Source organism: Pipistrellus hanaki, assembly GCF_964339955.1.
Source record: "Pipistrellus hanaki genome assembly, chromosome: 13".
NCBI classification, from domain to species: domain Eukaryota; kingdom Metazoa; phylum Chordata; class Mammalia; order Chiroptera; family Vespertilionidae; genus Pipistrellus; species Pipistrellus hanaki.
Genome location: NC_140515.1, coordinates 27,137,554 through 27,161,517, shown reverse-complemented (window position 1 = coordinate 27,161,517; position 23,964 = coordinate 27,137,554). Strand labels below are relative to the sequence as shown.

The window sequence follows — 23,964 nt, the reverse complement described above, 5'->3', positions numbered from 1 at the left end:
TTCAAGAGGCCAGAGTGGACTAGGTTCTAAAATTTTCCTCCACCCTTAAGTTTTATAAGCTAATCCTAACCTTTGGACAACCTTTGTTCAGGCTGGCTTTTCTCCAGGAAGCAAACTTGAGAGCACTAACCCAACATGATTTTCTTATTCTATACTCTACTTGACGGCCACACTACCTTCAGAAATCAGCTGTATTTTTGTAGTTACTAATGGCACCAACTGCCTGTGACTTCCCTAACACATTCTCCACAGGCAAATGTGTGTTTTTTTTTGCAGGCAACAGTAGGAAACTGAATACATATGCTGGGATGGAGCCTAGAGATAAATAATAGGCTCTCGCCCTAGCCGGTTTGGCTCCATGGATAGAGTGTAGGCCTGCAGACTGAAGGGTCCCGGGTTTGATTCCGGTCAGGGCACATGCCTGGGTTTCAGTAAGGGGTGTGCAGGAGGCAGCTGATCAATGATTCTCTTTCATCATTGATATTTCTTTCCCTCTCCCTTATTCTCTGAAATCAACAAAAAATATTTTAAAAAAATAATAGGCTTTCTATCCACTTAGTATGGCCTAGCTTTATGAAATAAAGGTGGAAAGTTCAAAGTAGTCAGTGACTTTGAACTTTAAGTGAACTAAGCGAATGTTAAACAAGAGCAAGACAACAGAACTTGGTACCTCTCTAATGCCCAAAAAATCAGTTTCCTATTTTCCTGCTTCTGAAAATCGTTCAAGCTTAGTTTTTAAAAAGATTGAAAACTGCTTTATGCCCTGAGCAGGATAAAGCATTTTCACATGTAATCTCATTGGAGGGCTTCTCCAGCTTATAGATTATCACCACTTCTGCCCCTATTATTATCTCATGCTATAGTCCTTGTACAGAGGATGAATTCAATAAATAACTATTAAAACTACAGAAAACCAGATAACCTAAAACTTGCACTTTAGAAGTATGTAATTCTTTATCCTGGATAGGGGAGATACTATGAATAATGAACTCAAATGACTCTTGAGTTCATAGGGCTAAAATCCCATTTTTAAATTAAGGTACTATATTCTAAAGGTCTAAGCAAGGATTCTAAAAGTACAAAGCAGTTTGAGCTCTATAAGTCAGTTCAATTGTTATTTACTGATTACCCACCTTCTGCAAGGCATTCAACTGGGCAATTTAAGAAGAGACACTCAAGTACGTTGCAGGAGGCAGACGCTAACTTAGAGAATTCATCAACCCAGAGTTGTAGTATTAGCATGGTAGGATGGCAGGACTGAGGAAAGGAAAAGGGCAATACTGAATGACTTTCAGGTGGTTGTATAAGGTTGCAAGCTTCGGAAATGACAAGTTTTACATTCTTCTGTTTAAACTATAAGCTTTAATAAAAAGTAGACATTTGGCTTATACCTTATAAAACCTGGTTTTAATACCCTGGATTGTGGTTAAATTGTGTGAATGTTAGTATTGCAAAAGACTGTAAGCATCACGCTTCATTCAATGATGTGCCTTTTATTGGAACATAACGTATCTACAAAGTAAGCACTTGGCAAAATGCCTGCTGAGTGACCAAATGATTCCCAGGATAAATTAGTCAGCTCCAAGTCCAAATATGAGGGCTCAGGCTGGTAAGCCACCTAGGTTTTGATCAAGCAGCTACACCTGAAAGTTTTGTTAAAACTATGTCTGTGGAATAGAGGAGTCCCATTTCTAGCTCCTCTCCCACCACAATCACAGCAGTCAGACAAAGTTGAGGAGTTTATTAGGGAAATATCGGAGGCAAACACCCCAAGTGACAGAAAGAAAAATCTGAAAATGTCCCTTCAAGCCAAGTGGGGACCTGGCCTTGACCTCCCAAGAAGGACAAAAACTGGTGGATTAGCAACAACATTCTCTAGCAGCCTCCTCGCCAGGGCATGAGTCTCTCAGCCAGGACTGTCTGCTACCTCCCGACAAAGGTAGGAGGAGAAAAGACTGTTTATAGAATCAATGCAGAGGCAATGAGAACTGTAAGGAAAATCTGAGAGAGAGAAAGAGAGAGAGAGGTGGAAAGGACCTTAGTAAAAAGTCCCAGGCTTTTGGCTCTGAGTGCCTCAAATACATTGACAAGTAGTTTTAAAAATGTTACTGAAAAGGTTAAATGTTTTCAAGAGTTCCCCTGGACTTCTCCCCACATGCCATATCACACTGCCAGATGAACATGGCAGAGCCCAAAGGCCACATGTTTGAAGAAAGAAAAACAAGAATAAGCCCTGTTGCTCTTTAAGGAGAGAGGAGGAGTGGAAGGCTGCTGGGACCTTTCCCACGTAGGCCTGTGTTCCGTAAAGCAACTTCCCAGCAGCAGTCTGGCACAGCTCTAGGTGAGGGTCTCACCTTTTGTCACCTGTAGAAGGAAAATGGAGCATTAGATAAATTCAAAAGCATTAGAGGTATTTATTTTATTTATTTATTTATTTATTTATATTTTTAAAAATATATTTTATTGATTTTTTTACAGAGAGGAAGAGAGAGGGATAGAGAGTTAGAAACATCTATCAGCTGCCTCTTGCACACCCCCTACTGGGGATGTGCCTGCAACCAAGATACATGCCCTTGACCAGAATCGAACCCGGGACCTTTCAGTCCACAGGCCGACGCTCTATCCACTGAGCCAAACCGGTCTCGGCGCATTAGAGGTATTTTAGATCCTAGGTAATAGTGAGTGGTAGAAAAGAAGATAGCTTTAGAGTCTCAGAAACCTGGTTCACATTTAAGCAAGGTACTTAACTTCTCTAAACTTATTTCTGCTTGCCTGTTTGTTTTAGCAAGACATAGCAATGTGCACTCTCTCTTGCACAGCCACTGACTAACCTCATAAGGAAACATCTTGGCCATCATACTCACCCTTGCTTCAATGTACTCTATCCTCCGTTCAAGGGCTGTCAATTTCTCATTCAGTGTTGCGAGTCTTGAGCGACAAGACATATCTGGTAAAAGGAGACTGATATTCAGGATTAATGTCATTCCAGACAGACACACACACACATACACACTCTCTCCCCCCTAAGCTGAAGAAGAGAAAAGGTATCTCATGTAGAGTATGAATGGGAGCAGGTAGGCAAAGCAGAGGAATGGAGAGGACAAAGGGAGAAGCATCTTAGGAACACAGCTGCTTACAGTGGATCTGTGGTAGGCAGAGAATATGGCTCCCAAAGATGTCCACACCCCAATCCCTGGGACCTGTGAGTATTACCCTTCATGACAAAGGGAGTTTGTAGATATGATTAAAGTTAAGAATCTTGAGGTCCTGGATTGTCTAGATGAGCCCAATCTAATCACTAGCCCTTAAATGTAGATGAGAAAGGAAGAGGAAAGGCAGAAAAAGACTCAAAGTGTGGAGGGCTACTCAACTTGCCATTGCTGGTTTTGAAGATGGAGAAGGGGGGCAATGAGCCAAGAGCTGCAAGTGACCCTCAGAAGCTAGGAACAGCTCTCAGCAGACAACCAGTCTGCCAGCAACCCAATGAGCAAGAGATCATATCCTCTCCCATAGCCCCCAGGAAGGAAGGCACCCTGCTAACATATTTCAGCGCAGTGAGCCAGTTTTAGACTTCTGGTCTACACCGCTGTAAAATAATAAATTTGTGTGGTTTAAGCCTTTACCTTTGTGGTAATTGGTTATGGCAGCAATAGGAAACTAACAGACCAACGCTGTACAGATGACCATTTGGTAATAGGCAAACTAAGTTTCAAGAGAGGAAAAATAAAAAGAGGAAGAAAATAATCTTAACAGGGAGGAAAAGCAGAGGCCCAGAAAGCAGCAGAGACTGTGGGAAGAAGGGAAGGTGCCAGTGTTTCTAAGCCAATGGAAGCCACAGCACTGCCGGTGCTTACCAGGGCACTTAATGTCTCATCAATATCTGCAGATGCCCTTCAGAATCAGAGAAAACTTGAATGTTAAATATCTTGGGAAGCCCTCATTCCATCTGCAAAATTCGTTTTCTACCTTTTTCAATCTTCTTTCACCACCTTACCCAAAAGGAAATGTATTTCCCTAAAACACCTGTCTTCTGCAAACTTCTCTAACAGACTTGTATACTCTTTCTATAACTATTCTCAATACACAGGAGAAAAAGGTTTCTAGGCATGCTAATTATTTCCTACCACTTCTTCCAACACGGTTCAGTCATCTATATAATAAAAGCCAAAGCAACCATGATGAAACGACCAGTCCCTATGACGTGCACTGACCAATAGGGGCAGATGCTCAACACAGGAGCTGCAGCCTGGCGGTCAGGGCGCTCCCACGAGGGAAGTACCGCTCAGCCAGAAGCTGGGCTCAGGGCTGGCGAGCGCAGTGGCAGTGGTGGGAGCCTCTCCTGCCTCCGGGCAGCTAAGGAGCAGCAAGCAGGTGGGCGGTATGAAGCGAGGAGTCCCGAACTGTGAGAGGGCACAGACCAAGCCGAGGTCCCCACCCCCACCCCAGTGCATGAATTTCGTGCACTGGGCCTCCAGTCTCTCAATACTCTTCACTTGAATCTAAAATATCCACTCACTGAGATGCACTCCCACTCAGTGATTTAACACTTAGCTCACAACCTTTCTTTAATCTCTTCCCTGGATGTTATGCAAACATGCTTTGGCACCCATTTTGACACAAATCTTCCTATACCCTGATCTTGCCTTAATTTTCATTTCATCATATGCAAATCTTACTCATCTAAACATTCTCCTTCAAGGTTCAGTTCAAATTGAATTCTGAGAGGTCTTTGACAGATGGTTATAATTTTCCCTCCTCTGTTATTTATCTAAATATTTATGGCTGAATTTCTAATTGGTAAATTAACTTACATAGTTGGTCTTCAGTTATTATTTCTCGCTTTAGATAAATATTTAACAAACAAGAATGTTCACCACTATTACTTAGGAATGCTTTGGTAAAGTATACATATCTATGTCAGGCTATTAAAACAGCCACTAAAAAATTACCAGTTTGAAGAATAATAACATGAGTAAATATTCATGTAACAAAACCAAGTGATACTTATGTGCTTGTGCTTTATAATTTATTTACATGACTGTTTCCCCAGTAGAATGAGTTAATCAAAGGCAAATATTGCCTTTTTAAAAAATATATCTTTTTATTGATTTCAGAGAAGAGAGAGGGACAGAGAGAGAAACATCAATAATGAGAATCATTGGTCGGCTGCCTCCTGCACTGGGGATTGAGCCCAAAACCCAAGCATATGCCCTTGACCAAAATCGAACCTAGGACCTTTCAGTTCACAGGCCAACACTCTATTCACTGAGCCAAACTATCTAAGACTGCATATATTGCCTTTTATTAATCTTTGTAATCTTAGGGTCTTGCCTGGCACATAGATGTTTACTGAAAAAAAAAAAAAAAAAAAAAAAAAAAAAAAGAGAGAGAGAGAGAGAGAGAGAGAGAGAGAGAGAGAGAGAGAGAGAGATTGATTTTGGGATATTAGTAAAACAGAAGTTTGACTCTCTAGTGTGCCTACTAATTTTTTTTAAAAAACTTATTTGTGCCGAAACTGGTTTGGCTCAATGGATAGAGCATCGGCTTGGGGACTGAAGGGTCCCGGGTTCGATTCCGGTCAAGGGCATGTACCTTGGTTGCGGGCATATCCCCAGTAGGGAGTGTGCAAGAGGCAGCTGATCAATGACTCTCTCTCATCGATGTTTCTGGCTCTCTATCTCTCTCCCTTCCTCTCTGTAAAAAATCAATAAAATATATATTTAAAAAAAATTTATTTGTTGATTTTTCAGAGAGAGAGGAAGGGAGAAACATCAATTTGTCGTTTCATTTACTTAGGCATTCACTGGTTGATTCTTGTACGAGTTATGTGGCCAACCGGGACCAAACCTGCAACCTTGGCATATCAGGACGATGCACTAACCAACTGAGTTACCAGACCAGGGCTCCACTGATTTTACAAGTGGGGAAACAAAGGCCTAGATAAGTGGAGTATTCGTGATGCGTAACTGACAGGACAAAAGGGTGGCAGAGTTGAGATCAAAACCCAGTTTCCTCACATGGCATTACACTTCCCCATTACTCTGCTACCATCCTCCTGGGCCTCTGAAGCCATATTTATTCCCCACATCCCTTAAATTTGCTCGCAACCTGACTCTTCCACTTTCTAGTTCATTTTTTTCTTTTTGTTTCATATTAGATCCTTTCTCACTCATCCATCTTCATGGCTACTCTTCGTTATTCATTTTTAGCAATAGCTTCATTGATATATAATTTATTACCATAAGGCTCAACTGCCTAAAATATAATTCAATGGTTTTTAGAATATTTACAGAATTGTGAAGTGATCACCATAATCGAATTTTGAAAATCTCTAAAAGAAACCTCTATTAGTGCCCTGAGTGGGTGGCTCAGTTAGTTGGAGCATCATACTGTACATCAAAAGGTTGCAGGTTCGATGCTTGATCAGTTCACATACCTAGACTGTGGGTTTGATCCCAGTTGGGTGTATATGGAAGTATGGATTTGCCTATTCTGGACATCCTTCTTTAATTTTTTTAAATAATTGTTAGAAATTCATTTTACAGAGAGGAAGGAAGAGAGAAACATCAATCAGCTGCCTCCCATACCCACCCCTACCAAGGCATGTGCCCTGACCAGAAATTAAACCCTCCAATTTTGGTGTACAGGATGACATCCAACCAACTGAGCTACACTGGCCAGGGTTCTTCATTCTTCTTTTCAATCTTGTCCTTTTATCTGCTAGTACCGCTTCTTCAAATTCCCAGGTCTAGCTTGAGTAGAAAAGCACCTCAGCACCCTACTTTTCCTGGATATACTTTGCCATGACTGCCCTACAAGATCAAATCTCTTTCAGTGTGGTGGTGGTGGTGTTGTTTAAAAAAAAAAAAAAAAGAAAAAAAAATATATATATATAATTATTATTTTAAAATATATTTTATTGGTTTTTTTAACAGAAGAAGGGAGAGGGATAGAGAGTCAGAAACATCGATGAGAGAGGAACATCAATCAGCTGCCTCCCGCATACCCCCTACTGGGGATGTGCCCAAAACCAAGGCACATGCCCTTGACTGGAATTGAACCTGGGACCCTTCATTCAGCAGGCTGACGCTCTATCCACTGAGCCAAACCGGTTAGGGCTTAGTGTGGTTTTTAGAAGCTCAAAGACACATCATGTATGCTATTCAGTAACAGCATGAATGTTATCACTGACAATCTGTCATTTCCCATAAAAAGGAGCCAAAAATATCCAAAGAAGCAGGTGGTTAGAGGGAGGTTTCCTTCCTGGGCTGTTGTTCTGTTCTAGCTGTCAATCTGGTCATGAATCAGAATCCAAGAACAACATGATGCTACTGGCCTACATGAATAAGCAGTGTTGAGAAATTTAAATTGTCAATTCTAGAAACTTCGGTTATATACCGAAGTTTAATGTATAATGTATTTCTTTTAAAAAAAAAATATATATATATATATTTTTTATTGATCTTTTACAGAGAGGAAGGGAAAGAGATAGAGTTAGAAACATCGATGAGAGAGAAACATCGACCAGCTGCCTCCTGCACACCCCCCACCGGGAATGTGCCTGCAACCAAGGTACATGCCCTTGACTGGAATCGAACCTTGGACCCCTCAGTCCACAGACCAACGCTCTATCCACTGAGCCAAACCGGTTTCGGCTGTATAAAATGCAAGGAAAGCATTCAGCAGCTGAACAAATCTGAAACCAGAGTGCATTTTTGTATACATTATCACCAGACTTTAACTGAAAACACCACCTGTTTCAGTTAACCTATATGACATCTCAACCAAATCTCTGTTCCTTTCCCTTCTTCTCTAAAAGAAAATCAATAAAAACATATTTAAAAAAACAAAACCATCATCTACGACAATCTATTTTTAGAAACTTCAGTTCCAAATACAAAACAGGCCTAGTGCTGGGATGCTATCACTGCTTTATAATCTGTGCATTCTCAGGTTCAGGTGGCCTCCAGGCCTGAGAGAGAAAACTACAGAGATTGCGATTTTACTCTCACTGGCAGAAATCACAGAGTAAAAGCTGTCGGACACCACTGGCTATCTTGCAAAAACTCCCCTTTCCAAAGCACAGGGTGAGGCTTGTAGGACTGCTGCCGTTTTCAAAGAGCTCCAGATGTCCTCAAAGTAAGCTCCTGTTAAATCTCTGCACCACCAAACCACAGTACCATAAACTCAACGCCAGCCCCACAGATGCACATCAGAACTAAAGAGTTATGCTAAGGGCTTAGAATAGAAAAATACATCCCACACACTCATCTCCAGTCATCCAATGCCAGGACAGTATACTCAAGCGTATTCTAATGATTTATCCAGTTTCTCAGCCTGTTGGTCTTTTGTCTGAACTCTTAATGTGCCAGTATTCACCACCTTTTTAACTGCTAAATCAGACTGCTTTAACTTTTATTCTTGCTTCCTAGTTCTGTTCTTACTTACAATTTTGAACTTTTCTTTAAAGGACTAAATTCACTTACTAAATTTTTCAGAGCCCGGCGTGGTTCAGTGGTTGAGCATCCACCTGTGAACCAAGAGGTCATGGCTCAGTTCCCAGTTAGGGCACATGCCCGGGTCGTGGGCTCAATTCCTAGTGTGGGGCATGCAAGAGGCAGCCCATCAATGATTCTTAGACGTCACTCATGTTTCTATCCCTCTCTCCCTTACCCCCTCTCTGAAATTAAAAATAAGTAAATAAACAAACAAAATTTTCAAAAACCACCCAGTAATTACTCCAAACATCAGGTGACCATTAGGGCAGGACTGGGCGAGATGGGCTGGACACGACGGGAGACAGCCTCTGAGATTAAGCTAAGGAAAGCCATTTCTTCTGGCTCCTAAAGATTAGAATTCTGTGTCTATTTCCTCAGTCTAAGACTTGTTAGGAATCTTGAATAAAAAGAAAAGTCTTTATTCTCTAATCACAAAATGTAACTCATATACATTTGATAAAATCTCAGAGCAGGTATTTCTTTGCTAATAAAATAAAATAAAATAAAATAAAATACATTTCTCTTCGGCAAATACTAAATTCAGACTCTTCAATTTTCAGTCAGGTGCAAGACTCACACACTATATAAATTTAATGGCTATGATGATGTCAAGAAGATTTATGTCAAAGATAAAAATTAAAAATGTGTTAAGATAGCCCTGGCCAGTGTTTCTCATGGTTAGAGTGTTGCTTGGATATTCTAAGTATACATATCTGATATTATATAACAGATGAAAGAAGTCTTTTAGCCGGGACCAGTTTGGCTCAGTGGATAGAGCGTCGGTCTGCGGACTGAAAGGTTCCGGTCGGGGGCATGTGCCTTGGTTGCGGGCGCATCCCCAGTAGGGGGTGTGCAAGAGGTAGCTGATCGATGATTCTCTCTCATCCGATGTTTCTAACTCTCTATCCCTCTCTCTTCCTCTCTGTGAAAAATCAATAAAATATATTTTTAAAAAAAAAGTCTTTTAATTATACCCTTTTAAAGTTAAAACTCCCCAAGTCAGTGATGTTTCCAACTATTTTCCACTGTCTTTCCAGACCAAACCAAAGCTATGATCTTGTCATCATTCCATCTTTCCTTTGCATGCAACCTTTTGGTTTCTCTTAACTGGTTCTTCTTTTGAAGGAATGTTATGAGTAAAGAATGCCATGAAGAACCCCCTAATTATTGGAAAAGCAGAAGAAACCAGTTATGAGAACATTGAAAAATTTGCATGAAATTTTTTTTAAAATCTCTGAGGAAACTCAGAATATCTGAATAATAGGGTAAATATCAGTATTTCTCAAATGCTTTCAGTTCATTAAAATCAGTCTAGTTTCCTTGAACTTCTTTCTCCTGTCCCCAAACCCACTTATCTTTCACTAAACTGTGTTCCTTCACTCAGTCCTCAAAAAATTTCAGGGTATTTGAGATCTACACTTTCTTTAAAAAATATATATATTTTTTTTTATTTTTTTATTTTTTACAGAGAGGAAGGGAGAGGGATAGAGTTAGAAACATCGATGAGAGAGAAACATCAATCAGCTGCCTCCTGTACACTCCCTACTGGGTGTGTGCCAGCAACCAAGGATACATGCCCTTGACCGGAATTGAACCTGGGACCCTTGAGTCTGCAGGCCGACGCTCTATCTACTGAGCCAAAATGGTTAGGGCGAGATCTATACTTTCTTGATATCATTCACACTACAAACTCTATAGCAAGTTTTTTTTATATAAATATGTATTATTGACATATAAATTCATACTATTCTCTCAATAATATTATCTTCACCCCCAATCCCTGGAAAGTGAGGAAGTCCACCATATCAAGATACATCAAGCTTATAGTCCTATATACCTTATAGGTAAATATATTAATAAAAAACAATGTTCTGCTTTGTTCTGAAGTTATGTCATCTTTTTTTAAAAAAAATTTTTATTCGGCCTGCCGCACGCCCGCCACCCAGGCCATTCGCATGGAGACTGTGACCCGGCAGCCCAGTGGCACCTCAGTTCTTAACAAATAACAGTACTGAGTTGACAGGTTAAAATAAACCAGAAAAAAAAAAGAAAGAAAAAATTTTTATTGATTTTTTTTGCAGAGAGGAAGGGAGGATAGTCAAAAACATTGATGAGAGAGAAACATCAATCAGCTGCCTCCTGCACACTGGGGATGTGCAAGCAACCAAGGTACACGCTCTTGACCAGAATCGAACCTGGGACCCTTCAGTCTGCACTATGCACTGAGCCAAACCAGTTAGGGCTATTATTTCATTTTGAAGATAAAATTATTTGACTCAGGTTCAGCTAGCAAGGCTCAGTAGTTAAGTGTCAAACTATGAACCAGGAAGTCACAGTTTAATTCGTTGTGGGCTCTATCCCAGTGTGGGGCATGCAGGAGGCAGCCGATCAATGATACACACACTCTCTCTCCCTTCCTCTCTGAAATCAATAAAAATAAATTTGAAAAAAATTATTTGACTCAGGAAATGGTTCTTGTTCTGTGTCGTCCATAGTCCTGAGAGAGTCTTGCACCGAGAACTAGTCTCTCTTGCGGATGCTTTCTGACAAATTCCATGTTCTGCCCTTAGAACTCATCAGTCTTCTAGCTAGAAAATAATACATTTTAACATCTTTTTAATAGACCATTTCCCCTACTTAATTTTAATTGCTTGATTTTGCTGAATTCGTGGGACAGAAGCACATGAGTTTGAAAAGATCACTAGATGGGGATGCCTACACCTTATGATTACTAAGTCTACCCAGTTCTTAAACATTTGAAGAACATGGGATGGGGATGGGATTCTGTTACAGGATTGCTGTCCAGAAAAAATACCGAATAAAGACTGTCATGAGCAGGCCATGCCTAGGAAAGAGATTTTGCTAGAAGCAGAAAGAACACCTACTGCCAGCTAGATGCTTAACAATACAGAGAAGATTCCCATGACTCCACACGACCTGGACCTGACCTCTGACCTTACCTCCCACCACCCAGCACAGCAAACAGGGGAGAAAGGAACAGACGGGAGAAGGCTGAATGGGGCGGGCAGCTAAAGGGTTTCCCCTCGATCCTGAAGTTATACACGGCTTAAGTCTGTTCTAGAAGGTGCTCTCTGAATGTAAAGTGGGACCCGGAAGGGAAGAGGAGCGCGGAGGCGGCGAGAAGACTCCTGGAGAAAGGGCAGGGCGCACAGGGTGGATGGGGCAGCCCGACAGGTCTGGGAAAAGGAAGAACTAGTCCACGGATCCAAAGTCGTGGCCATAAGGTCGTTGAGCTCAGCGTGGAGCAGGGTAAACCCTACGGGGACTGCCCAGTGGAGCCTGAGGCCAGGGAGGGAGGGGGAAGGTGGGGCCTGGAGGAGGAAGAGAAGAGCGAGAGCAGAGACCTCCCGGAGAGAGCCCGTCAAAGCGTCTCCGCGCCCGGCCACCCCTCCGAGACCTCCCTCCCTCCCTCCCTCCCTCCCGCCGCCCGCCGCCCGCCCACTGACCGAACGAGTTGAGAAAGTCCGCGATCTTCTTGATGCTGCTGGTGATGATTTCAATGTACTCCCGGTTCGCCCAGTCCTGGTGAATTTCCCGCTGCACGGGATCCTCTTGTCCCGCCATGGCCGCCGCCTAAGGAAGTGCGACTGCGCAGGCGCCCCGACCCTCCAGGACGCCGTGCGCCTGCGCCGCCCGCCCACACCCTCCCTCGCCGACCGCGTATCCGCGAGCGTCCTGATGCGCCTGCGCGATGGCACCTCCTGGCCGGGTTTGCTCTGCTCAACTCCGACCGGGAAGATGGAGTGGGCCTGCGCCAGGAGCCCCAACCCACCGCGGTTCCCGGTCATGGGCAAGTGGGCCCTCCGTCCCCGCCTGCTCCAGACTGAGGGTATGGTCTGTGTCGGCAATAAATTGGGCATAACCGATTAAATCCCATTAAGCCCGAGTTATTTTAAAAATGCTTTTCAACAACACAATATGATGTTCCACCTTACATTCATCAAATGAACAAAATGCCCAGCAAGGGGAAATTTGTAAATTAATGGCAAGACAAGATCGAGCGCAGGTGAGTGCAGGGTGGTATGCGGGAGGCAACCAGTCAATGTGTTTTTCTCACAACAATGTTTCTCCCTCCCTGCATCTCTCCCTCCCTTCTACTCTCTGAAAAACAATGGGAAAAAATATCCTGCCCCGCCAGCGTGGACCGAGAGGTCTCGGTTTGATTCCCGGTCAGGGCACATGCCTGGATTGCAGGCGCAATCCTCAGGGTGGGGCGTGCAGGAGGGGACCAATCAATGATTGTCTCTTGTCATTGATGTTTCTATCTCTCTGTCCTTCTCCCTCCTCTGAAATCAATTAAAATATATATATTAAAAACAATTGTGCAATAAAAAATATTTTATTTGCTTTAAAGATAACAAGAGGAAAATTAAAAACTTACTGAAAAGGTTTTGTAATTCAGAATCATTTTAATTTTGAATTAAAGAGTCGTAATTCTCTGCCCATCTCTGCATTTTGACGATTCCTCCAATCTCCACTTAGTTCTCCTTCCACAGGGACACAAACACACAGCAGCTGACAATTCTTGACAAGCTTCTCAAGACTCTCTGGACTTTCAAACCTGAATCTCAGCCTGACCCCTCCCTTGGTCCCCAGTCTCTCCACTTCAGCTTCACCCAAAGAGCCAGACAAAAGGTGACAGCTCTGATTTGTGTTACATAGTTCCCCAAGTGCAAGGCCAACTTTCTGTGTGGTTAAGGGAAGAGCAAGTGGGCCATTAGTTAATTCCTCCCCAGGTACCTTCTGCATACTGTCAGGCTCCTCGACAGCCAGGCACCAGGGATATAGCAGTCAACTGAATAGATGTCTTCCCTCAGCGGTCCAGGTAATTGAGTGATGCTGTCAAAGTTGTCGGATCACTCTTACTACGGTGAAAGGTTCAGTTTTTCAGCTTGGTGAGAATGGGACCGCATCGTCTTTTCTGAGATTTAACAGAATGCAGGGAAAGATTTTCGGAAGTCAAAGGAAGAAGACACGAATTCTTTTTTCTTGTTCTAGATAGGCGAACATTTTTACTAGTACATTCTGTCTCCTTGCACGGGGAGCAATCCAATGCAGCAACAAAAGCCTTCAGAGTCTGGGTAACTGCCAGAACATGTACTGAGCAGGGTTTAATAAAGTCTTTTAAACTATAGGTCCGGGGATTTTAAAGCACGTTCCTGACCACACCCCTTGAAGTGGGCAGGCCCGTGCTCTGCCACTAGATCTAAGGAACACAGATGTAGCAAAGAAGGGAGGGGCCAGAGGGGGCGGGGTTCGAACCTGCACTTCGGAACCTGGCATTCCAAGGAGGTGGCGGTGGGGAGTCCAGCCCAGAAGGCCCCGCCCAGAAGGCCCCGCTCCCCGACTGCCCCCTGCGCCGCTCCAGTCTCTCCCCCCGCCTCCCCCCCCCCCCCCCCCCCCAGGTCCTGGGTCACAAAGGCCGTTGCCAGGCGCCTGGTGGAGAAAAGATGCGGCGGGGACCAGCAGCTGTCACTCTGGAGCGGATGGCCGCGGAGTTCAGCAGGTGAGCTCCCAGCCCGGATGGTGGGACCGGGCCTGGGCTCCCACAGCCGCCTCCACCTCCTCAGCCAGAGCCCTCTGGCCCCGGCCAGGCCCCGGGTAGGGGCTCCCAGGGAACAAGACTGTTTTCCTACCGGGAAGGGAAGCTCCCCACAACAGGCAGCTTCAGGCCCTCGGATTGCAGTTTGCAGGGACCTCAGCGGCACTTTGACGCGTTGCCTTCCTCTTTCCCAGGTGGGGACACTGGGGGACCCGGTTCCTTGGAACCGGAGGACAAGTATGAAGGGGAACCCTTTTTGGCCAGAACACGGGGTTTCCTTTTGGGGAGTTGTTAGAGTAACTTGAATAGACTTCCAAGGTTCAATCCCCCTTAGAGTGGATGGCAGTGAGTTCTGGATGGTGGGAATGGGGATGAGGTGAAGGGGGTGTGAACCATTTTATGTAAATCTTGCCTGAAAGTGGTGGTTCTGCTGAATACTTAGGCTGGACATTTGAAAGGTTTTTTGTTTTTGTTTTTTTAAACACCTTTAGCCCCTTTTGCTCTTAGGAGGTGAGTCAGGAAAAGGATACTTATTTTGGTCATCCCACCTTGCCATGGTTGTGTACCAGAGTAGCACTGATCTTGGTTGTATACTCAGGGTCATGATCTCAAGCACCAGACGTCTTTGGTAGGCTGTTTGGAGTATATAAGGATCCCTGGGGTGTCAGTTTCTCATCCTAAAGCAGCCCAGACATTTGAACACAGGGCCAGCATAGGTCAGGAAACACCAGTTGGAGGAAATCAACAAATCTCTATACTAATTGCTAGGGCCGGTCTTCTGGCTTCAAATGTTACCAATTCCTTGTAAAAAGTGAACTTTATTGTCTCACAAAGGATGGTGGAAGTGTTAATTTGTCACACCATTACTGGATGGAATAAAATCTGCTGCTGTTTTCCTTTTGGAGAAAAGAGAAGGGACAGAGGAATACAACTGGATAAAAAGAAAAGGGATTGGTCTTGATAATTAAAAATAGTGAAAGCTGAAGTTCCTTAAGAGGAGCTGTGTATGTTCTCAAACTTTAAGTACATCAGAAGCCCCAGAGGGTTTACTTAAACACAAATTGCAGGGCCCTCCCCACAGTGTTTCTGACTTTGAAAGGTGCTAGTCCCAGGATCATATTTTGAGAACCACTGGTGTAAGTACATGGGATTGAGTCCCACCTACTTGGTAAGATGGGACCTTTCTGAGCTCCTAATCACAGTGTCTCATCATCAAGTGCCAGCAGCCTCTACAGTCTCAGAGGTGTGTTTAGCAGTTATCAACACAGCACAGGTCCCAGTGGTTAACTGGGATGCTCCATTTAGGGCAAATCTACAGGGGTGGGCAAAAGTAGGTTTACAGTTGTGAATACACAAGTTTATTCTTGTATTTCTTAACTATTGTTTATTATTGCCCACCTGTATTCCTCATCTGTAAAATGGGTTAAAACTTACCTTTAAAGACTTGTGATAAGGTTTAATGAAGTTTTAGTACACATGGCACTTGACAGATTCAAGACTTGTCACCATCCCTTACTACTCTTTAGAAATACTAGTACCCTAACATCTACTGGACTCTATTTTTGGGGGACTAGAATAAGTTAAAGTCAATGTGAAAAATATGTGAATTTGAATGGCCATGCCCTCACCAAAACCATGCTAGGGAAATTCCATGTTCTGATTCCTTTCCTTTAGACTGTCAATGGCAGGATACCAGCTCTGGTCACCATGGACCCCACTGGATGAGAGCTTCCAATGGCTGCGGCACACAACACCCACACCTTCTTCCAAGCACCCCTTTAGGGCTTCCCCCTGCTTCCCACACACCCCTTCTGACCTGGAAGTGCAGCTCTGCTTTCAAGAGGTCACTCTAGTCCTGGACAGCCCATTCCTGGAATCCGGGGTGAGTCCCAAGTTACCCTGCCACACCTCAGAGCTCCGAACCATTAACAACAAGAAAGGGCTGGTCAGGAAGCCCCAGCCTGTCCGCCTCAGTGGAGTGGATTCGGTCTTTGGCAGGGTCATCACGGCTCAGCCTCCAAAGTGGACTGGCACCTTCAGAGTTTCAGACAAGTCAGCCTTTTGCAAAATCATCAGCCGGGAGCACCAGTGGCCCACTGGACTTAAGGAGCCGCAGATTCAGATGACAGTGACCATGTGCAAACAGATGCTGCGCTCCATCCTCTTGCTGTATGCGACGTACAAGAAGTGTACCTTTGCCTTGCAACACTCCAAGTGAAGGGTCCCCCACCTGATCCCTTTCCCCATACCATTCCCTTCGCTGTGTGCCTGGAGCCTGCAGAAACCTTTCCATGGAAAGGAAACTGACATTGCCCCAACCATCTTGCTTTTCTGTAAAGCAGTGAAAATTCAGGAGCCTCTTTCCTCCCTTCCCCTCCAAAAGAGGGCCAGTGATAGAGCAAGGAAGAACAATTTCCATTGAAATGTTGAACATCTATTTAAAAGAATAGAGTCAAATTAGCATTGACATGTACATGTGATAAAGAACCATTAAACAAAGCATATAAATAAGCCTAGTGTGAACTCACTTAAACATCTAAGACCATAACGAACTGGGGAAACAAAGGTATGTCAAGGAAGGAGACATCAATTTTGATATACCTGAGAATGAAGGGGTCAAAAATCTATAGATGGGTTAAGGATTAATTTTAAAAATCAGAAACAAAACAACCAACTCCTCTACTAAACACAACCAACACCTAACCAGCCACCTCCTAATACCACTGGAGAATACCAAAGTGGGTAGAAATATTAACAAATATTAAAAAGTACCAAAAAATATTAACAAATATTAATATTTGTAACCTAGCAAGAATTTGGTAGCAGCACTAAAACTGGACTTTCTGGCTGAAGATGTGAGACTTTCCATTTTAGCTCAAGGTACCACTAATGTTCCATTTCTAAGAAACTGTAAGTAATTTTGTACATAGTTGTAACTAGATTATAGGTTTAACTCAGAATAATGTGGAAATAAACATTACATATACAAATTCAACCAGAGTTTTCCCCCTTTGTCTTACATGGACATGATGAGCAAACTTTTTTTTAAAGCAGCCAAAACACTCACTTTTATCTTATTTGGGCATTGACAAGAAATTTATCACTCCTCTAAAAGAACACAAAGATCATCTTATCTCAAAGAAAGAGAATTCTTACAATAAAAAACATGATTTTCATTGGTAGAACTAAATGTTGGCACCGCTTTTTATTTCTTTGCGGAAAACCCAATTCAATTTCGTCTAATTAAAGGAAATCCAGAAGAAAAGAAGTAGCTGAAGCGGAACTTAAAACAATTTATTTGTCAAACTGCTATAAACATAAATTACAAAATAAATTCAAAGCTAGCTCCCCAAGTCCAGAGCCATGACTACTCTGCAGTAGAGCACTGAATACTACACTGGAATCCCGAGCCAGGCCTCTGATGTTAGACGACCTATAAAATTCACTATTAAGTTGAATCAAGCACAAAATAAGGTAATTCTGGTGACAAAGGGAGACAGATTTCAAATCCTGAACACAAAACGCTAAGAGGCTGGCGGAGATAAGGACGCTGCGTCCATTTTTTGTGGTCTAATCAGAGTCGTTGTCGTCAGTCTCATCACTATCTTGCTCCTTTTCTCTATCACTTGCTTCATCTTCTTCACCATCCTAAGGGCAAAGGATAATAAAATACTTCAGGTCATCTGGGTGAGGCTGTATAATACTGTTCCCACAGAACTTAAAACTATACTGTATCAATGTTACCAAATTAATAGGTTTTAAATCATTCATCTGAAAAATGAATCCTTTTTTATCATGACCTCTAATCCAAGACCATGGAGGGAGGCCATTTGAAACTGATTATTGCCACTCTGCAACAACCAAATTTGCATAACTTAAAAATTAGCCATGGTTCTTCTGCACTACTGCATGTATGTGACATAGGAACATAGTGGGTATCTATATATATAAAAGGCTAATATGCAAAGTGTCCCCTCGGGAATTCCACCAGGAGACTGGGAGTTTGCGCGCTCCCTATGATGTGTGCTAACCTCCAGGGACAGTGCAGAACGAAGGCCGGCCCCTGGCTGGCAGCCAGAAGGCTCCAACTGGCCCTGATCACCAGCCAGGCCTAAGGACCCTACCTGTGCCTGAATTTTGTGCCCTGGGCCTCTAGTTTATTATTTATTTATATTTAAAAATATATTTTTTATTTTTTTAAAACATATTTTATTGATTTTTTTAAAGAGAGGAAGGGAGAGAAATAGAGAGTTAGAAACATCAATGAGAGAGAGACATCGATCAGCTGCCTCCTGCAAACCTCCCACTGGGGATGTGCCCGCAACCAAAGTACATGCCCTTGACCAAAATCAAACCTGGGACCCTTCAGTCCGCAGGCTGACGCTCTATCCACTGAGCCAAACCGGTTTCAGCTGGGTCTCTAGTTTAATATAGAACAGAATGTTTGTTAAAATTAAAAATTCTGGCCCAACCGGGGTGGCTCAGTGTTGGGGGTCGACCTATGAACCAGGAGGTCACAGTTTGATTCCCAGTCAGGGCACATGCTTGAGTTGTAGGCTGGATCCCGAGTGGGGGACCTGAAGGAGATCAATGATTCTCATCTTTGATGTTTCTTTCTCTCTCTACTCATCCTTCCTCTCTGAAATCTGTTAAAAACCTGAAAAACATTTTTTAAAATTCTGGCCCTGGCCAGTTGGGTCAGTGGTTAGAGACCAACAGCCCATGATAGCAGGCTCGAGGGTTCAATTCCTGGCCAAGGGTATGCACCTCGGTTGTAGGCTGGATCACTGGCCCCAGTTAGGGCATGTGTTGGAGGGAACCAATCAATGTGTGTTTCACAACCATTTTTCTCTCTCTCCCCTCCACCACCCTTTCCTCCCTTTCACTCGCTCTAAAAAAAACCAATGGAGCCTGGTTTGGCTCAGTGGATAAAGTGTCAAAAAGGTGCGGACTGAAGTGTCCCAGGTCCCATTCCAGTCAGGGGCACATGCTCGGGTTGTGGGCTCGATCCCCAGTGGGGGCATGCAGGAGGCAGCCCATCAGTGATTCTCTCTTGTCGTCGACGTTTCTCTCTCCCTCTCCCTTCCACTCTGAAACCAATAAAAATGTAATTTTTAAAAAAATCAATGGAAAAAATATCCTCAGGTAAGGATTAAAAAATGGAAGAAAAAAATTGTAAAATAAAAATCTGGTATACCTCAACAGTAATCCAGCATCAAATTTTCTCTGACCTGTAACTCTAATCTGGGAGGGATGTTAGGAGAAATAGGATATTGTCTCTCTCAATTTTTAAAAAAATATATTTTATTGATTTTTCACAGAGAGGAAGAGAGAGGGATAGAGAGCCAGAAATAGAGAGAGAATCATCGACCAGCTGCCCCCTGCACACCCCCCACTGGAGATGTGCCCGCAACCAAGGTACATGCCCTTGACCGGAATCGAACCCAGGACCTTTCAGTCCGCAGGCAGACGCTCTATCCACTGAGCCAAACCGGTGCCGGCTCTCTCAATTTTTTTTTATGAGAAAAAGGTAGGTATACTGTACAGAGGACCATATAATAATTTTTTATACTAGATGATCTTTCTGCAGCAGCCTCAAATTGCATTATAGAGATTCCATAACAAGGGTTCTAAACTAAATCTGAGTTTTTTGGTGTCTATAACCCAGTGAACTGTACTATAAACATACTAAATCCGTGTACCAATATGGTCCTTTGGCCTGGTCTGGGGGTCAGTGGACCTCCGTGCAGCCATAGCCCCGTCTTTCCCACCAGCTTGTAGGGCTCCAGCCTGATTTGATCCCACACAATACAAAGTAGTGCAGGAAGCGGCAGGCAGCCGGGAAGGAGCCGGAACCCAGGCTGGGTGCCTCGCTGCCCCCACTTATCCTAGTCTCACTGCACCTGCTGCCACCACTCGGACCCACAGGGGGAGTGTCTGTGGGAGAGGCTCACAGCTGCACTTGCCAGCTGAGTGTTACCGCCACTGTGGGAGCGCACTCACCACCAGGGACAGCTCCTGCATTGAGTGTCTGCCCCCTGGTGGTCAGTGCACATCAAAGCTATTGGCTGGTGGCTTAGGCTTTTATATATATAGACTAGAGGTTTGGTACATGATATTTGTGCTGGGGGGTGGAGGGATGGGCACACAGTCTGGCCTGCGCCCTCTCGCAGTCTGGGAGCCCTTGGGGGATGTCTCACTGACGGGTTAGGCCACCGCCACTGCCACGGCAATCAGCTGTGAGTCTGGCTTCTGCTGAGCAGTGCTCCCCCTGTGGGAGCGCACTGACCACCACGGGGGCAGGTCCTATGTCAAGCATCTGCTCCCTGGTGGTCAGTGTGCATCATAGCAACCAGTCATTCTGTCATTCAGTTGATTTACATACTGTATTAGCCTTTTATTATATAGGATTCCCTTTTCTCTAGCTTTCTTTAAAGTTTTAGAAGTATCTGTATTATACTAATGTGGGTCAGAGCATATGTTCAGGTTGTGGCTTGACTGCCAGTGTAGAGTGTGTAGGAGGCAGTTGATCGATGATTCTCTCTCATCATTTTTTTTTCTTTCTTTCTCCTTCCTTTCTGAAATAAAAAAATATTTTTCCCCCCCAAAAGTATCTATAGTAACCCAGAAAAGAATAAGGTCCCCTACTTTTATTTTAGTCCTCAGTAGTGGCAGGTTTTTATTCTGTGCTTCTACCAAATGTATTCACATTTCTATTTTATATAGTAAAACAACATTTAAATGGTTTAACTCAATCTTCTCAATATTAAAGAACATTCTGTCCTTTCTCCCTTCTAAAATGATTTTAGACTTGAATTAAGGGAAAATAGGTTATAATGGAAGGGAATTTTCAACTCTGTAACACATGCCACAACTTGAGATACTCGAGAATGATTTTAATTGAGAGGGGGTTTTCCCGGCCCCCACAGAACTCATAGAAGCACAGAAGCTTTTTTGGAGGAAGGGAATGGAGAGAGGCATAGAAGCCTTTGAATGTAAACAGAAACAGGGAAAGAACTGCACTTTACCAACTCAGAGTAATTAAGGAAGTGCAACACCAATGCCACACTGGAGCCTTGTGCAGACATACCTCAGTTGCTTTGCTCTTGGAGACCTGGGATGATGTATCATCCTCACTCTCATCGGCTCTGCTTCCCTGGGAGTTCTGGGATAAAATCTCTTCACCCTAAATGTGGATGGGCCAAGATTAACGGTGGGATTAAAGTGATCACATGTGGGAGAAATGCTTAGTTTACCGGCAATACAAAGGAAGATATTCTAGCCATTCAAATGTCTTCAAACATGGCACCAAACTGGGACCCAGCATCAAGAGAAGTGATCACCAACCCAAGGTTTCTGAGATACATGTGGCTCTGATACAAAAAGCAATTTTTACAAAAAGTCCACCTTTGTATTCTAATATCATACTACATTTTACAAAGCCTGGGTTTCTCAATTAATGTTGAACATAGTTATAAAATTTTCCAAATAACTTAAGGTATATGAGCACCAACATACCAACCATGGATGGCCATGTAGAGGCTGAAGGAGAGTACACTGAAGTGATTTAAGAACATCAACTCTGGAACAGGACTGTACGGACTCAAACCTTGAATCCACTCACCTATTGCTGAATGACTTTAGGTAAGTTACTTAACCACTCGGGGCTTCAATTTTCTCATGGAAACAATAGTATTTAGCTCATAAAGTTAATGTGAAGAAAGAAAGCTAATTCTACGGGATGCCTTTTTCCCCCTCCCATTTAAGATTATAATGCTCAGATATTATAAACATGACCAAAGGCTTGGTCCAGCCAGGATAACTCAATGTTGAACCTCGAACCAGGAGGTAACGGTTCAATTTCCAGACAAGGCACATGCCTGTGTTGTGGGTTTGATTCCCAGTAGGGGATGTGCAGGAGGCAGCCAATCAATGATTCTCTCTCATCATTGATGTTTCTATCTCTTCCTTCCTCTCTCTGAAATCAATAAAAACATATATGTATACATATATGAAGAGGGGCTTGAACCCTACTTCAAAACTGCTATAACTCCAAAGCAGTACTATAAGCAACACGAGAATTCAGTCAGTCAAAACAATTGAATGACCTTGGAAACGCTCATTTGTTAAAATTAGCCAAAGACTACCTTTAGGAATAAAACAGATGAAACAGACTGGTTTAGGAAAAAACCCAGAAGAATTTTTTAAAGTTTGTCCATATAAAAAATGTTTGTCCAGATTAAAAAATATTATGAATCTACTCTCAGGACTTATTGGTACCTCTCTGGCTGAGGAGGTTTTATGGATCTGGCTTCTCTATATCTGAAGCCTGGTTTGTATCAATGGCACGTTTTTGTGCCTTTGCTGGCTGGGATGAGGGGTGCGGCCTGTGAGTAGGGCCCATAGGCAATATACCCTAAAGGGCCCAGAATTAAGAAAAAAGCACTCTTACTGACAGGGCAGGGCTTAGGCATCCTCCCTTATATACCTCCCAATGCTCTCTCAAAGAAAGGGAGTAGGAGATTGTCGCTGGCAGGGCCCAGTCTTACCTGCAAGTCCCGGTTTTTGAGATTACCCAGCCAGAAAGCTTCCCTGCAATTGTTGAGGATAAGCATGGCTTTCACTCTGCAAACTAACAGCTCTAAGGTCTTTTTGAGAAAAGGCACATGCTTGGTGAGTTTCATGTCCTGATGAATCTGAATGGAAACAAATGCACCTAATTCATCTGGTTTCTCATCATGCTTCCATGTTTCCTATACAGAACCTTTTGCATTCCTGACATTCTGTACCCTCTATAGAAGAGCATAAGCCTTGCCAGTATAGGCCAGAGACATGTCCCATCACACAGCAGTAGTTTGGAAGAGTACTCCAAAGAGAGTGGCAGCTGTCTTTCAAGCTAAGAGAGCTTAGAACACATACCACCTCTAGATTCCTCTTCATAACATCTCATTGACTAATTATTAATGAATTGACCTCAAATATTCTTGAACATGTATTACACTGACAGTAAACAACAGATATCAGCCCTGTTCAGCTCAGAGAGTTCTTAAAATTTCACTGTTCAGTACCTTCTAAAGTTAGAACCAAGGGAGGAGGTAATACAAACTGAATCCAAAATCATTAGGTTTGCCAGTGACTGCAGAACTCTATGGTTCAATATGAAGCTTCTGTGCTCCTTCAGACAAAAAGCTGTAGGTTGCAAGTGGAAAAGTACTTTCATGCTAAAATGTCCTCACAGGAGATAGATGTGTTTCTTGACAAGCAGTGCAGCTGGAAAGTGCTAAGGATAGCTACTTTTAGAACCACCTCTTGTCTCCCCCAGAGACACCACTTACATAATTCCTCCTACCCCATATATTCTGCAGCAGCAACACATACATCAATATTCTATCACGCTCACCAAAGAAGGAAATAGAGCATGGAGTTTGGGTCAAATTTCAGATGCAGAAAATTCTCTAGATGATTGTCCATTCTTAATCAGCACCTAAAGATCTGAGCACTTTGAATAAACTGCCTTTGGCAGAAATGGTCTCAGAAATAAAGGTTCTGGGCACATAAAAAGGAAGAAGAAACCGAATCCTCTGTCTCCCAATCACACTGTTGCTGAAGCCAGTCAGCAGGGGGGTGATGTAATCTGCTTTTCCTCTTACCTTGGAATGCCCACACAGGTGATGAAGCATCCTTGTGTTCAACTGGAAGGTTCCCAGTAAGCTCAGAACATCTTCCTATAACCAACAAAATTCCTAAGTGCCATTTGAAATACTCTCATTTCATTTTAGATGCAAGATACCCTTGCAATCAAGGGCTCTAAAAAGGATAAACTCTGAAAGTTCCAATTGTGTATCAATAATCATTTTAATTTGGCCCTAAATAGAAGTGCTTTCTAAACTGCCCTCCCTCCTT

At 43.2% G+C, this 23,964-nt stretch overlaps 3 protein-coding genes across 7 annotated transcripts in view; 1 reads left to right on the top strand and 2 right to left on the bottom strand.

Annotated features, from left to right (window-relative positions):
- Positions 1-1,726: 1,726 nt before the first annotated feature.
- BRK1 (BRICK1 subunit of SCAR/WAVE actin nucleating complex) lies at positions 1,727-12,155 on the bottom strand. The gene is made up of 3 exons (XM_084902026.1): positions 11,966-12,155; positions 2,865-2,947; positions 1,727-2,364 (listed from the first exon to the last, which is right to left on the bottom strand). The coding sequence occupies exons 1-3, from the start codon at positions 12,081-12,083 to the stop codon at positions 2,338-2,340; spliced, it is 228 nt and encodes a 75-aa protein (XP_084758152.1). The 5' UTR covers positions 12,084-12,155; the 3' UTR covers positions 1,727-2,337.
- A 79-nt stretch (positions 12,156-12,234) lies between these two features.
- On the top strand, positions 12,235-17,228 carry FANCD2OS (FANCD2 opposite strand). 4 transcript variants are annotated; one of them, XM_084902008.1, is made up of 5 exons: positions 12,235-12,525; positions 13,016-13,154; positions 13,256-13,344; positions 13,925-14,025; positions 15,736-17,228. In XM_084902008.1, exons 4-5 carry the CDS (start codon positions 13,970-13,972, stop codon positions 16,277-16,279), a joined length of 600 nt encoding a protein of 199 aa, XP_084758134.1. In that variant the 5' UTR covers positions 12,235-12,525; positions 13,016-13,154; positions 13,256-13,344; positions 13,925-13,969; the 3' UTR covers positions 16,280-17,228. The 4 variants fall into 4 exon arrangements, with proteins under 4 accessions (XP_084758134.1, XP_084758133.1, XP_084758132.1 ...); XM_084902007.1 differs by lacking the exon at positions 13,256-13,344 and having other exon boundaries at positions 12,245-12,525; XM_084902006.1 differs by lacking the exons at positions 12,235-12,525; positions 13,256-13,344 and having other exon boundaries at positions 13,002-13,154.
- Positions 17,229-17,330: 102 nt separating this feature from the next.
- Positions 17,331-23,964, bottom strand: part of FANCD2 (FA complementation group D2) — a 73,204-nt gene continuing 66,570 nt past the window's right edge. For both annotated transcript variants that reach the window (XM_084901888.1, XM_084901887.1), the window contains exons 41-44: positions 23,712-23,786; positions 22,611-22,757; positions 21,152-21,247; positions 17,331-17,709 (exon numbers count right to left, since the gene is read on the bottom strand). In XM_084901888.1, the coding sequence (XP_084758014.1) occupies positions 17,632-17,709; positions 21,152-21,247; positions 22,611-22,757; positions 23,712-23,786 (396 nt within the window). In that variant the 3' untranslated portion in view covers positions 17,331-17,631. The remainder of the gene's footprint in view (positions 17,710-21,151; positions 21,248-22,610; positions 22,758-23,711; positions 23,787-23,964) is intronic.